This window comes from Jaculus jaculus, chromosome 10 (genome assembly GCF_020740685.1).
Source record: "Jaculus jaculus isolate mJacJac1 chromosome 10, mJacJac1.mat.Y.cur, whole genome shotgun sequence".
Classification (NCBI taxonomy): Eukaryota; Metazoa; Chordata; class Mammalia; order Rodentia; family Dipodidae; genus Jaculus; species Jaculus jaculus.
The window spans coordinates 64800791-64815885 of record NC_059111.1 but is presented as its reverse complement, the minus strand read 5'-3'; the positions used below and the strand labels follow the sequence as shown (position 1 = coordinate 64815885).

The 15095-nt window shown below is 41.2% G+C and overlaps 1 protein-coding gene and 1 pseudogene across 1 annotated transcript in view; one reads left to right on the top strand and one right to left on the bottom strand.

Moving 5' to 3' along the window:
• Asb4 (ankyrin repeat and SOCS box containing 4) overlaps positions 1-15095 on the bottom strand; it is a 68960-nt gene that overhangs the window by 2608 nt on the left and 51257 nt on the right. The window contains exon 4 of the mRNA XM_004656207.2: positions 746-859. Within this exon, the coding sequence (XP_004656264.1) occupies positions 746-859 (114 nt within the window). The remainder of the gene's footprint in view (positions 1-745; positions 860-15095) is intronic.
• On the top strand, positions 940-10382 carry LOC123464042 (annotated as a pseudogene).

Below are 15095 nucleotides of genomic sequence, written 5' to 3'. Positions count from 1 at the left end.
TAGCTCTCTGTATTTGAGACAAACTTAACTTCTAAAACTAAAAACAGGATGCTATGTATGAAGTGCTAGTTTACAGAGGGAGAAAATTTCTAACTCCACACATGACAACATGGCTCTGCCAAGGGCTTTGTGTAGGATCTATTGCAGATTTTGCAGTACTGTTGCCTGCTTGGGAATAAGCACTTCAAGAAAGGTAACGGTTGATTAAATACCTACATAAAGCACTATAATTGTCTAGGAAAAAATGCTACGTGTGTAATCCCTAACATTATTATTTCATTCATCATATATATGATGATATCATATATATATATCATGTAATCATATATATATATTATATATTATATATATAATATATACTATATCATATATATATATATATATATATATATATATATATATATATATATATTCTAAAACCAATATTGTTTTTAAAAGTGGAAGCCAGGTTTGGTAATGCACATCTTTTATTTATTTATTTATGTTTAAAGACAGAAAGAGAGAGTATGGGCATGCAGGGCCTCTAGCCACTGCAAATGCCACCATGTGCATCTGGCTTATGTGGGACCTAGAGAATTGAACCTGGATCCTTAGGCTACATAGGTACGTGCCTTTAGCCGCTAAGCCATCTCTCCAACCCTCAAAACCAATATTTTAAGACAGAAAGTTCCACACTTGTTTGACAGGCAGTCTATCAATACTAGGTAGTGAATGTCACAGAAGAGCAGGAAATTTGATTATTTACCTCCAAGTCATCATCAGGAATAGCTGTCCTCCATTTTATGTTCCATCGGATGTGTTCATAGGCATTGACAACCACTTCAATTGCTTTGGGACAAGAATGGCAAGCCTCTATCACCTGCAGATCAAACACAGAGTTTTAATTGTTCAAAACGCTCATATGATTCAATATTCTGCTTACAGATACATCAAGAATCCATGGACCATGGTAGGTACAGTAGCATGGCATGCACTTGTAGTCTCAGCTATTCAGTAAGCTGAGGGATCCCCAGACCCCAGGACTTTGAGCCTCACCCAGGCAACTAATCAATTTCCTGTTTCCACAAGAAAAAAAATCCCACAAGTATTATGCTACCTGAAGTCTCGCATTTGAGAAGTCTCACATCTGTGTTCAAATACACTGCCTGCCACATAGCAGATGAATAGATTAATGAAGTAAAACTTTCTTCACTAACCATGAGTAATGAAAACCAGGTGTTAACAAAGAGAGAGGGCGGGTGCTGGAGAGATGGCTTAGTGGTTAAGCGCTTGCCTATGAAGCCTAAGGACCCCAGTTTGAGGCTCGATTCCCCAGGACCCACGTTAGCCAGATGCACAAGGGGGCACATGCGTCTGGAGTTCGTTTGCAGTAGCTGGAGGTCCTGGCGCACCCATTCTCTTTCTCTATCTGCCTCTTTCTCTGTCTGTCACTCTCAAATAAATAAATTAAAAACCAACAACAACAAATTTTTTTAATTTAAAAAAAATTTTAAAAAGAGAGAGAGAGACCCTGAAAAACTACTTCTCTTGCCCATTTAATTAAAGCAATTTTCAAAGAAGTTGATCTTAAAAATATACTTCCAACTGCCTAGGACTGCTTTCTCAAAGAAATGTTCTCACTAATTGCCTGATATGTCTCAACCTTAACCTATGATTGTTGTTTTCCCACTCCTACACTAGATCTTTAGACATGGTCTAGCATTGCATGTGCCAGTGTGGGGGATAAATGCCTATGTCTTAGAGCCTTGGACAAATCTGTGACAGAAAATACATCATTTGAACATCCAGATAGTAAGGTGTGTGGTGTGTGTGTGTATGTACATGTGTGCTGGTGGTAAAGAGGTTAGCCTGAAGAGGAGGCTCATGGTAGGAAAGTATTCAAGGTAGACCTGGCAAGATGGAGCCAGCTGACACAGGATTTCTAGAATGCCTGAGTGAAGACCCTGGCATTGACTTGACAGAGGGAGGCTGTTATATGTTATTAACAAGAACAAGTTGTATCCAATCTATTTATTACATTAGGAAGCCTTTATTGAGCTCTGTGTTCAATACTATGACAGTAATTCTGAGAAGTTTATGGCCTGTTTTTTGTCTTCAAGGAGTTTACAACCTAGTTGAACAGAAAAGAAACAGATATTTCAAAGAGTTAAAGAGCAATATAAGTCAGTAAATAATAAAAGACTACTTAAAGATCATCAAGGGTCCCTTGAGCACCATGAGCAAAGGCACAATGAGGAAAACAAGCATGTCAAGGGCAGAGAGCTGCAAGAGGGTTAAGTCTGCTACCTCACAACTTGTCAGCTGTTGTTAATCCCAGGGAACAAAGGATAACAAGGTATGGAAAAGAACAAGCAGGGCTTAATGTTAATCAGTGTGGGAAGGAAAGATTGTAACTTAGAAGGCTGAAATCAGAGGAAATGGGCATACCACTGATAGAGATGAGGTCCTTGGAAGGCAATATGAACTTGGAAGTGGGTAGATGATAAGCAAGAAGATATTTTACCTGTAGTATCTGAATGTCATTCAAGTGAATAAGATAAGTGGCTCTGGTGAGAAAGCCAAGATAGAGATAGTGATTTGTGAATCCTGAAATCGATGCTGGCTACAGCTGTGAGGTTTAGTCAACCTCTGGATGATATGAATGGGAAATTCCAGCTCTAGGAATCCTAATAGATAGGAGAGAGAAATAAAATGAAAACAGATAGCTACCACTATTTGAAGACTTCTATGTGCTAGGAACTATGTTGAATCCTTACAGACCTTAGCTTACTCAAGTATCAGACATCCCTCCATGCTTGATCCAATAGCCATGCCCAGTTCACAAACAACACCACGGGCTGTGAAAACTTTGGGTCTTTTAAATACTAAACAGTACAGCTAGGTTTCAAACTCAGGCTGAACAACTCCAAAATTTAAAAAAAAAAAGTGTAGGAAGAGGAGTGAAGGATACTAAGTTTAAAAAAATAAATGTGTTCAGAGTTGGATTATCACCAGGTGTTGCAGTCCGGTTCTCATTGCTGTTAGAAATCACCCAACCAAGAGCAGCTTCTGGGAAAAAGAGATTTATTTTGGCTTACAGGCTTGAGGGGAAGCCCCACGATGGCAGGGGAAAACGATGGCATGAGCAGAGGGTGGACATCACCCCCTGGCCAACATAAGGTGGACCACAGCAACAGGAGGGTGTGCCAAACACTGGCATGGGGAAACTGGCTATAAAGCCCATAAGCCCGCCCCCAACAATACACTCCCACCAGGAGGCATTAATTCCCAAATATCCATCAGCTGGGAACTTAGCATTCAGAACACCTAAGTTTATGGGGGACACCTGAATCAAACCACCACACCAGGCTATGATGACCAGAGGTCCCACAGATGGAATCTCCCCAGATTTGAGTAGCAGGCCAGTTTTCTCAGACTTAGATGAACTGAAACAAGTAAGGACCAGATCATAAGGAATAACTAGAAGATGAATGGACACCAAGGCTCATACATAGCAAATCCTGATCTTTAATACCCTACATGTCACAGCATGCAGTTTTAGAAATTTCATAAATCACTTTCTGAACTAAAAATCAGTTAAAACAATAACATGTGGATAACAAAAAAGTTAAAATGTCACCCGCATCACGAATAAAGCTGATGATATATAATATATTTAGTTAGGGACCACACAGGGCTTCTAACACTCTACCATAAAATTAATTTTATGCAGTAAAACTACAGGCCTCTCCCTACAGCTGAAGCTGGTTCCCCAAAACTTGCCACACTGATGAATAAAGAATTGAGATGGCCTCTGAGCCCAAGGATAAAGAAGTGAACTCAGTTTATCCTCCAACACACCAGTGTGCTGATGGAGTTATAAGACTGGGAACACAGACTAGGGTAAAGTGATGTTGTACCAGAATGTTCCTCATGAATACCCAAGACAAATATTATGGCAATTCTCCTCTAAATAGCTCATCAAAACAGCACCTGTGGGAATAAGGAACAAGACTGAGTGAGATGGAGCAGGGCCATCTTCAACAGCTATTACAAAAGAGGGTACAGGTATTAATTTTAGGCAGGTCTATTATTCATATATCCTTGTTAGACTTTTCCCCAACTATGCCTTTGTAGCTTGAAAAAGGCCATCATGGAAATGTCTACACCAGAGAGGTCAACACATGTTTAATATAGGCCACTGTTAAGTTAAATATGCATTCGAGAAATATGTTCTACATTTCTTAAGACTAGCTATCAATGAGAAAATAAATCAATGTCTGCTTAGTAGCATATAGAAATATCAGGTCAAAGAGCAAGACACCTGTTATGTAAAATAACTGCTAAATATAGTGAAAATAATTAATAAGCAATGTACTTTAAATATTTACCCTTCTGGTTTCCTTTACTTGTTTTAAGTTTATATGGTTTAATATTGGCCAAGGGCCTACAATAGTCACCTCTCAAAGTTGCTGATGATTTTCTACTCAGGTCTAATGTCTACTGTGAACCAGTTCAGCACAAAACTGCTTTAAGTTGTCCCCATATTTAAGAAGCACCATCACAAGCTATTGTATTTCAAATGCATACATTTGATATTCCAAACCAGGGAAGGCAGCAGAATTATTTTGCCAGCTGGATCTACATGAGTATAATATAAATATTTTCTTAGTAATTGGATCTATTTACTAAAAAAATAAAAAGTATTTAGAGCACTGTGCTTTTTTTTTTTTCAGCCACATCTAAAGAAGCAAAGAACAACCCCATACCACTGGTCCACAGCAGGATGAGCAAGTGGATGAGGCAAGTCACCCATTGCTGCTGGGACTTCTGAAGAGTCATTTTTGAACCTCCAAAATATATATTCTAGCTGGAGGGTGTGCTTGTGGAAAGGTAGCAAGACCTGAGGACATAAACTACGCCTCACACTTCAGCCAGACCATAGCTGAAACCAAAGAGGAATTGGTGAAATGCGCAAAAGTGTTGCTTACATGGTGAGCCTGACAGTCAGCACCAGGGTGAAAGCGGCAGACCTTGAGGATGCTCTACACTTACCTAAGCAGAGATCCAGAGGTTCCCAAGAGCTCATCACTGAAGTAGACTTAAAGTTCACCCACCATGGCTCATGGAATTTTGTGAAAGATGAGGCAGAAAGTTTGTAAGAGCCACAAGTTGAGACATCATGCCCAGAGGCATTGCCTCCCCAGCCAAAAAAATACTGACTGCTGCCTCAGAATATATAACCCACAGTCCCATGAAGAATACCTGCAACCCCACTGAGGAGGGTCTCCAGCAGAATAGAGGCAGAGATAGGGAAAAGAGTGCACCAATACATGAAGTGTCCATACAAAATATGTTGTTAATAATAAACAAATAATATACATGTATATATAACTCAAGAACATTATGACATAAAACTGAGTATGCTCTGAAATGTACTCTCCTACATGTTTAGAAATTGGCCCACTCCTACATGCATATGATATGGTTCTATCATTCAGAAATTTAGAAATGGCTCCCATGTTCTCTTTGCCTGTTACGAATAATAAATCCTTCTGCACTTAAAAAATATATACTCAACAGACTTTCAGCTGAATGTGCAGCTATCAGGGTGGGTTGTTGTATTCTGTGGAGCTGTGAAGATCACAACTACGTAGCTGTGTGCAAGACACAGACCACAGCTGAAGCTGCCAAAATGCTTTGAATCCTAGTTGAAAACTATTATGATAGTGGCATATCATTGAATGTTACAGTTCCAAGGGACCCTATAGATAAATCAGCTTCCTCTGATTGAGAGATAAGAATGTCATATCATGCATGGGCTTACTTAAATTTCAAAAGAATTCTCTTTTAAGATTTTTTTTTGTTTATTCTTATTTATGTATTTGAAAGTGACAGAGGGAATGAGAGAGAGAGAGAGAGAGAGAGAGAGAGAGAGAGAGAATAGGCACACCAGGGCCTTCAGCCACTGTTAATGGACTCTAGATGTTTTGGGCTCTGAAAGGCTCAGGCGTGAGGCTAGTGGAACTTCCTGAGCCTAGCTAAAGTTTGGCGACCTGTCTGTGGCCAGCTAGGACTCAGCAAGACGCCTAATGGCTTCTGGCCTGCCACTTCCACGTGTTAATTGCAATTACCACTTCAATAGTTACAGTTTACTATTGGCCCTTACCTCTTCCCCCATCCTAAAATCCCCACCTTCATCCTCAACATGATATAGGCAACTGCTCAGAGTAATAAAGCGAGTTGTTTCTGTGAGTTCCTGCATCGAAAAGACTCCTGACTCAGTGTGGTTTTTCTCCGGTGGCCAGGAGAGGTTTCTGAGTCGTCCGATGTTCATCATCCTCCTCAACCCCTAGGGACGAGCCAGCAGGCCTGGTCCTTCCCTCGGCACTGCCTACCTGACTGGGAAGGAGCCCCGCATCTGGCGCCTAACGTGTGGCTCTGGGACCCCAACAGACTAGTGCACCCCGTGAGAGGCAGTCATTGAGGAGGTAATCGGTGTGTGCGGGTGAGCGTACCCTCATGAGCTATGAGGCAGTCTTCATATTCATATGAAACTTTGCTTCTGTAACCTGTACTTACTTGTCGTCATCTCTTCATTCCCTTTCTCTTCCCCGTCACCTTTGGTTTGCAGGCAGCTTTTGTATTTCTAAAGGCTTGTGCTTCTCTCTCTCTTTCTCTCTGCTTGGGCCTGTGAAGGCAGGCCAGCTTTTTCTGGCATTATGGAACTTCCCCTGGATCTGTAAGCTTCAGTAAATTTTCCTTCCTCCATAACTGTACCTGGTCTGGAAGTTTATCTCAGCAAACCTAAAGCTGTTTGATGAGCTGAGATGAACCTGACCATGTGGATGTTAATCTTTTGGAACCTTTGCTTTAAAGAAGTAGACATGGACTTGATGCCTACAACTGAAGGTGTCTTCTGGAATGGTAAGCCAAGTTTTGTGGACTATTCAGATAAAAATTTAAAAATTCTAAGTACAGACAGCATTAGACTTCAAGGCTTAGCTTATAAGCTTTCTAAGGGATAGAAAGACTACAGGGAACATTGTTGGAACTGGGCTACTGGCATAAGGGCTGGCTGTGTCCTGCTGCCCAGGCCCAAAATGTTTAATTAATGTTAAATTTGTAATAGACTGATACGCTTAGCTAAATATTGGATTAAAAAAATTAAGATTTGTTTTTTCTTTGTTTTGGTTTTTCAAGGTAGGATTTCACTCTAGCCCAGGCTGACCTGGAATTCCCTATGGAGCCTCAGGGTGGCCTAAAACTCATGTTAATCCTCCTACCTCCCCCTCCCAAGTGCTGGGATTGAAGGCGTACACCACCATGCCTGGCTGAGACTTCAGATTTTAAGCTAAAAAACCTCAAGAAAGTTAAAATTACAAACACTGAGACTAATTTTAGGTTATGATGGTTCAATATACATTGTTTTAGTCTCTCCTAACTTTATCTTACACCAGTTAAAAATGTTTTCTCTATGCCTTTATATGTTAAAAAGTGCTTAACTTGTTTACTTTTACAGATCTTAATAAAAAAGGGGGAATTGGCGGGAGCCATTTTGGCTGGACTTGTATCCATGGCTCTGGGCTTTCGGCAGCAACACTTTAGCAAAACTATAACAAGGCAAAACTATAGCACCTACAGTAAGCAAGATTATGTATATTCAGTGTCAGGAAGCCATACTGGCAGCAAGACATTAGCACCTACATGTAAGCAAGATTATGTATATTCAGTGTCCGAAGCCATTTGGTTGGCCTTAATAGTCTTTTGTACTGAGTAGTTAAAATACAAAAACTCTGTAACAGAAAGGAGTTTTCTGATAGAAACTTATGTGAAGCTCATAAAATTTTTGTCCATGGAAAAACTGTAAAAAGAAAAAGACCCATTTGGGTACTAGTGAGAGACCTAAAATATTTGTCCCAACAAGGGGACACTGATAATCACTTCTCTAGGGAGTGTCCCGCCCCTGAGGACTGTTCCTAAAATGGTCCTTCACCCTGCTAAACTAAATAACTCCCTCCCTTGTGGAGGATTGCTGGCTTTGCCTCCGATCTGGGCCTCTCCGGCTACTTGCAGTACAGTTGTCCATAGGACCTTTAAAAACTGCTCAGCCACCTTCCCCATCCCTGTCCAGCTTTTCCCAATGTTTCCTCTGGGCATTTGGGCCCTGACTTCCCCTAATAATACCAGTATAGATGTGAGATACATTCATCCTTCCTTCTGTACTTTTAACACAACTGAGCCCAGTGCTCAACGCTGCCTGCCTTCTGGAATGGTTTATGTTTGTGGAGATGAGATGGCCTATAACTTTCTGCCCACCAATTGGATGGGCCTTTGTGCCCCAGCCACCTTAATCCCAGATGTAGATATCATTCCTGAAAGCTAGATTCCCTGGCTGAGGCAGTCCTACAAAACAGGAGAGGACTAGACCTACTATCAGCCAAAAAGGGAGGCGTATGTTTGTTTTTACAGGAAAAATGCCACTTTTACGCCAATAAATTGGGAATCATCCAGCACAAGATTAAGAGGTTCCAGGCAACGGGACCCCCAGGACAACCTGCTGCGGATGGGCTTACATGACTTCTTACCCTACCTCCTCCCACTACCTGGACCCCTCCCCCTCCTTCCCCTCCTCCTTATCCTCACTGTCAAAAATTACACAATTTATTCACCAGCGGCTAGAGGCAATAAAACTTCATCAGGTCAAGATACATTACTACAGGCGGCAACTCAGGAATTAAGTTCCTCAGATGACCACTGCCACCTCCTCTGCCCTCCATGTGACCAATGATGGGTAAGATCCCCAGTGGGGTCAACCTAAGACAGGCCATAGAGTGGCTTCTCAGCGAGCTAACCACCTGATATCTAATGACAGGTAAGATCCCCGGAGGGGGGACAACCTAAGACAGGGGCCATGGTAACTAAAGCTCTTACAAAAACAAAAGGGGGAGATGTTGGGCTCTGAAAGGACCAGGCGTAAAGCCTAGTGGAATTTCCTGAGCCTAGCTAAAGTTTGGCGACCTGTCTCTGGCCAGCTAGGACTCAGCAAGATGCCTAATGGCTTCTGGCCTGCCACTTCTGCGTGGTAATTGTAATTACCATTTCAATAGTTACAGTTTACTATTGGCCCTTACCTCTTCCCCCATCCTAAAATCCCCACCTTCATCCTCAACATGATATAGACAACTGCTCAGAGTAATAAAGCGAGTGGTTTCTGTGAGTTCCTGCATTGAAAAGACTCCTGGCTCAGTGTGGTTTTTCTCCGGTGGCCAGGAGAGGTTTCTGGGTCGTCCAATGCTCATCATTCTTCTCAACTCCTAGGGAGGAACCAGCAGGCCTGGTTCTTCCCTCGGCACTACCTCCCTGACCTGGCTAACGTGGGTCCTGGGGAATCAAGCCTCAAACCTGGGTCCTGTGGGCTCTCAGCAGAGGTCAAGAATAAAATTGCCTCCAAGTATGATCACCAGAAAGAGGAAGATCTGTGCAATTGGATAGAAGAGGTGACAAGCATGAGCTGGCACCAACTTCCAGCTGGGCCTGAAGAATGGTATCATCCTCTGCAAACTCATTAACAAGCTATAGCTCTGTGAAGAAGGTCAGTGTGTCCACAGTGAATTGGCTTCAGTTGGAGAACATTGGCAACTTTATTAAAGCTATCAAGGCTTATGTCATGAAGCCACATGATGTATTCGAAGCAAATGATCTTTCTGAGAATGGAAACATGACCCAGGTTCAGACCCCACTGGTAACTCTAGCAGGTCTGGCCAAAATAAAAGGATTCCATACAACCATTGATGTTAGAGTCAAGTGTACAGAAAAACAAGACGTTTCAATGAAGGAAAACTAAAGGCTGGCTAAAGTGTAAATGGTTTGCAGATGGGAACTAACAAATGTGCCAGCCAGGCAGGTATGACTGCATATGGGACTAGGAGGCATCTTTATGACCCCAAATTGCAAACTGACAAACCTTTTGACCAGAACACAATTAGTCTGCAGATGGGCACCAACAAAGGGGCCATCTAGGCTGGGATGTTAGCCCCAGGCACCAGAAGAGACTTCTATGATCACAAACTAACACCACAGCCATTGGACAATTCAACCATCTCTCCATAGATGGGTACCAACCAAGTAGCTTCCGGGAAAGGAAAGTGTTGTATGGACTCTGCTGGCAAGTGTATGACCCCAAATACTGTGCTGCTCCCACACAGCATTTCATTCACAACGGAAGCCAGGGCACAGGGACAAATGGGTCTGAAATCAGTGATAGCGATTACCAGGTAGAATACCCAGATGGATATCATGGTGAGTACCCCAAGACTACCCCCAAGATTACCACTATGGTGACCAAGGGAATGATTATTAGTCCCGCTCAGAGGAGCTCAGCATGGAGGCCATTGTTTTAATCCTGTGAGCACCAAGCTAGACTTGAGTAATTTTTATCTCATCTTCCTAAAACACTATTATGCTTATTATACCTAAAAATAAATTGCCTTACATACGTTCCTTTTTTCCTTTTCATGCCTCTTCCCTAACTGGTTGCCTTTTAGTACTGTAAATTAAATCCTACACATAACAAATACCTTGCATATGAAGTATAAAGGAATACTATGAAAGGGGAATACTTTTGTTTAGCCAAGTCTTAGATTAATGATCTATGCATTTTTACAACCTTACAACACTAAAATTGGTCCTTTCAAACAACTGGAAACTTACTTTTTTCTTTTTCTTTTTCTTTTTCTTCTTTTTTTACAGTTTAGTGTGTCATGTTTCTACATGGAAGACTAAACTCAGGCTTATTTGCTAAATGTGGGCTTTGCTAACTAAACCCAAGATGCAGCATTGTGGAAGTTTACATATCTGTCTCTGCAGTATTGTTCTGTAATTTTTAAATAAAGTCCTGGTCAGTGTGCATCTGTGAAAAAAGCACTAAATATACTCTTTCTGTACAAATAATCTGTAATCAAAAATAGCTATTGAATCACAGTTGATAAATCCAAAATAAAGACAAGTTTAGGTTGCCAGCTGACAGCTGAAATTAGTCCAACATCTGTAATAATCATAGGCTTGTTCTGTAGCAGTTGTAGTGGCCATCGCCTGAAATTCCAACTCATGGGAGATAGAGGTGGGAGGATTAAGAGCCCAAGTCCAGGACTTCCAGTTACGATGGCAGCGTAGGTAGCACGCCAAAGCAGCCTGGAGCCAAAAAATCCTCAGCAAAATACACACTTTTACTAAAAAGTGAGGAATATAGGAAATTGAGACGGCAGCAGAGAAATAGGAGAGATCCAGAGCATCCAGAGCCCACACAGGCCGGCAGAAGCACCTCCATCAGGTCCGCTGACCACAGCAGTGGCTGCAGCGCACTAGAAAGCCGCCAGGCTTGGCTTGAGCTGCAGGAAAAGCCAGGTGAGGGGCGCTTCCACTCTCACCGGAGCTCTCCACAAACTCAAGAAATGTGAAGGGAGAGCAGCAGTGAACAATGGAGGAGCAGATCACAGGGTAGAAGAACACGTGGAGCAGCAAGAGAACTAGAGCAGCTGCAGCTCCCTCTCCTCCTCCATCGCCAGTGCCCAGCTCCAGCAAAAAGAGCAGCGGTCCAGGGACCCCACCAAGCCAACTTGAACTGACAGCGGGACCCAAGCAGGAGCAGAGGTAACTGGGATTACACCAGGGAGGGGTCTCATGTGGTCACAAACTGACTTGGAGCCCTCAACAGATCAGAAATCTTAACCTATTTGTTATCAGGATTAAGGGTGTGGGTGGGGCACCACACACCCTAAGGGACAGTTAGAGGATCTGGTTGTCATAATACCTACTCATGGATAAATACTCTGAGAGTCTTAAGAGTCCAAGGCCAGCATGGACTATCTAGTGTGACCCTACATCAAATATATGTAAGATAAAAATAAATATAAATGGAATATACTTAGCCCTGAACTTTTAAAAACAAAATAACATGGAGTAATTGGAAAGCTTATCATGAGGCTCTGCAGATGGTCTAGGTTTCCACTGAGAATCTGATCTCTTTCATATGTATTAGGTCCCATGCCACAATGGCTCTTCACTGGTCATATTTAAACAAACAGTGACTATACACCATCCAAGTATTTTTGCTCTTACTTATTCCTTATCCACACCCTTGGGAATGGACACTGAGAAGCTAGAAACAGAGACAGAGAGATTATACTTATCCATTCTCTTCTCATAACATTACATAGTTCTCAAATAGGGTTCCCAGACTTAGCACATCATAATCTGGGATTCCCAATTAAAGTTGAATTTCATATAGATAACAATTCTGAATATTAATATGGTCTAAGAAGGGTACATACTAAAAATTGATTGTTATTTTAACTGTAATTCATATTTCCTTTAGCACCCAGTATTTTACCTAGAGGTCCTATTCATGAGAGAAAAAAAAAAAAACTCAAAGTTGTGTGTACAGGAATGTATGCATCCATAGTTTAGGAGCCAAACCTCACACAGGTGGTACTTCTTTTTGCACCTGACATATTATAGGGTGATGAATTCTTAGGTTGTATTAGGGTAAAAAGCTAGGTGGTTCCAAATCCTAGCCTTCTGCAAGCTTAAGAGACACAATGTCCAAAGCCTCCATGGTTCTTACTAGATTTTGGTGACACTCAGACTACTAAGTTTTCTGCTGAGAAAACACTGGATTCTCCAGCATGAAGGGCTCCTTTTAATCTGATCTCCCACCTGTTATCATTAGCATGTTAGGCTTCTTCTAGAACTATGAGATGGACATACCTACACATGCCTTGGAAATTATTTCACCCAGGACCTAAAAAGAAAGAAAAAAAAAAAGGAAGGAAAGAATAAATTTAAGAAGTAGGTAGTAAACTCTAAATTAGTCTAAAGTATAGAACATCACTCTGTAGTGATGGCCAGAACTCTCCAGCAAAAAATGACAGTGGAGCACTGTAGACCACAAAGGGAGAATCTACCACATCCTCTTTACCTTTGCTGGTCTGGGAACCATAAGACAGCCAGGGAAATTTACCTCCTATCAGTCTCTGGAGACTCTTCTGCCATCATAGATGAGCAACTGGATAGAAAGAAAAAGCTCTTTCAGGGAACTGTACTTTCTTTTTTTTTTTTTATAAATGTTTTTGTTTATTTTATTTATTTATTTGGGAGCTACAGACAGCGAGAGAGAGAGGGAGACAGAGAGAAAGAGGGAGAGAATGGGTACATCAGGGCTTCTAGCCACTGCAAATGAACTCCAGATGCATGTGCCCGCTTGTGCATCTAGCTGACATGGGTCCTGGGGAATCGAGCCTTGAACCAGGGTCTTTTGGCTTCATAGGCAAGTGCTTAACCACTAAGCCATCTTCTCTCCAGCCCAGGGAACTGTACTTTCAAGTAAGATGGCTGCACAGGAGTCACACCAAACCAGCCTAAGGAGGGATTCAAGCAGAAGCACAGCAAAATAAATATACTTTTCTTCTGAAAAATGAAGGTGCATAGGTTTGTATAGGCAACAGGAGAGAAGCAGAAGAGACCAAGATCTACAAGAAAGGAGTAAACCGGCCAAGAATGCCGGCCAAGGTGCTTGCAGCCCTGATCCATACCGAACTGCAGGGGCACACCTGACCCAGCGCCCAGTTGCAGGAGCAGAGACTAAACAGGGTATAGTAGAAGGAGAAGAATTTCAATCAAAAGGCATCGTGGGTGTTGTCAAAAAATCATAGAAGAGAAATTTCCCCAAATTGGGAAAGAAATGCCAATGCAGATACAGGAAGCTTTTAGAACACCAATCAGAGAAAACCTGGAAAGAACTTAAACTTGCCATGTTACAATTAAACTACTAAACATGCAAACCAAAGAAAATATGTTGAAAGCAATTAGAAAAAGCAAGTCACCTATAAAGGCAAGCCTATCAGGATCACAACAGATTACTCAACACAAATTCTAAAAGTCAGAGGGCTTGGAATGATCTATTCCTAGTTCTGAAAAATAACAACTGTCAACCAAGATTACTTTCTCCTGCAAATCTATCCAAACTCAAGGAGAAATATGAACATTCCACACAAAAACAGGCTAAAAGAATTCATGACAACTAATCCAGCTCTACAGAAAATACTTGACGGAAATCCTTCATGCTGAAGAGAAAGCAAAGCACATACAAAAGGAAATGGGAAAAAGTAAACCACACTCAAATAACAGTTAAAATAAGAGAGTAAAGGGAAATAGGAAGCATGACAAAACAAGACTGGTGAGAGTAAACACATACCTTTAAATAAGAACTCCTAATATCAATGACCTTAATGCCCCAACCAAGACAGAGGCTTTCATACTGGATTAAAAAGCAGGATCCTGCCATTTGTTGCCTCCAGGAAACTCATCTCTCAATAAAAGATAGACACTGACTTATGGTGAAAAGATGGAAAATGGTATTTCAAGAAAATAGGCCTAGGAAACAAGCAGCAGTTGCTATCCTAATATCTGACAGGATAGACTTCAAACTAACATTAGTGAGGAAAGACAAAGAAGGTCATTTTATACTGATTAAAGTAACACTCCAACAGAAGGACATTACAATACTAAATGCATATGCTCCCAATTTTATCAAACAAACACTATTGAACTTAAGGTCGAAGATGACAATGAACACGATTTAGTGGGTGACTTCAATACCCCACCCCCATCAATTGACAGGTCATCTTGGCAAAAAATAAATGGAGACATCTGGACTAAATGGTGTCATGGAAAAAATGGACCTAACAGATAACTACAGAATATTCCATCCAAATGCTTCAGAATACACATTTTTCTTATCAGAACATGGAACCTTCTCTAAAATAGACTACATATTAGAACACAAAGCAAATCTTAACAAATACAGGAAGCATGAAATAATACCTTCTACTCTATTTTATCACAATGGGATTAAACTACAAATCATCAACAAGAAAAACTATAGAGCATACAGAAACTCATGAAGAATAATCAGTGCACTATTAAATGATGAATGGGTTATTGAAGAAATAAAAAGGAAATCAATAAGTTCATAGAATCAAATGATAATGAGAATACAACATACCAAAACCTTTGGGACACAATGAAGGCAGTCCTAAGAGGGAAATTTATAGCCC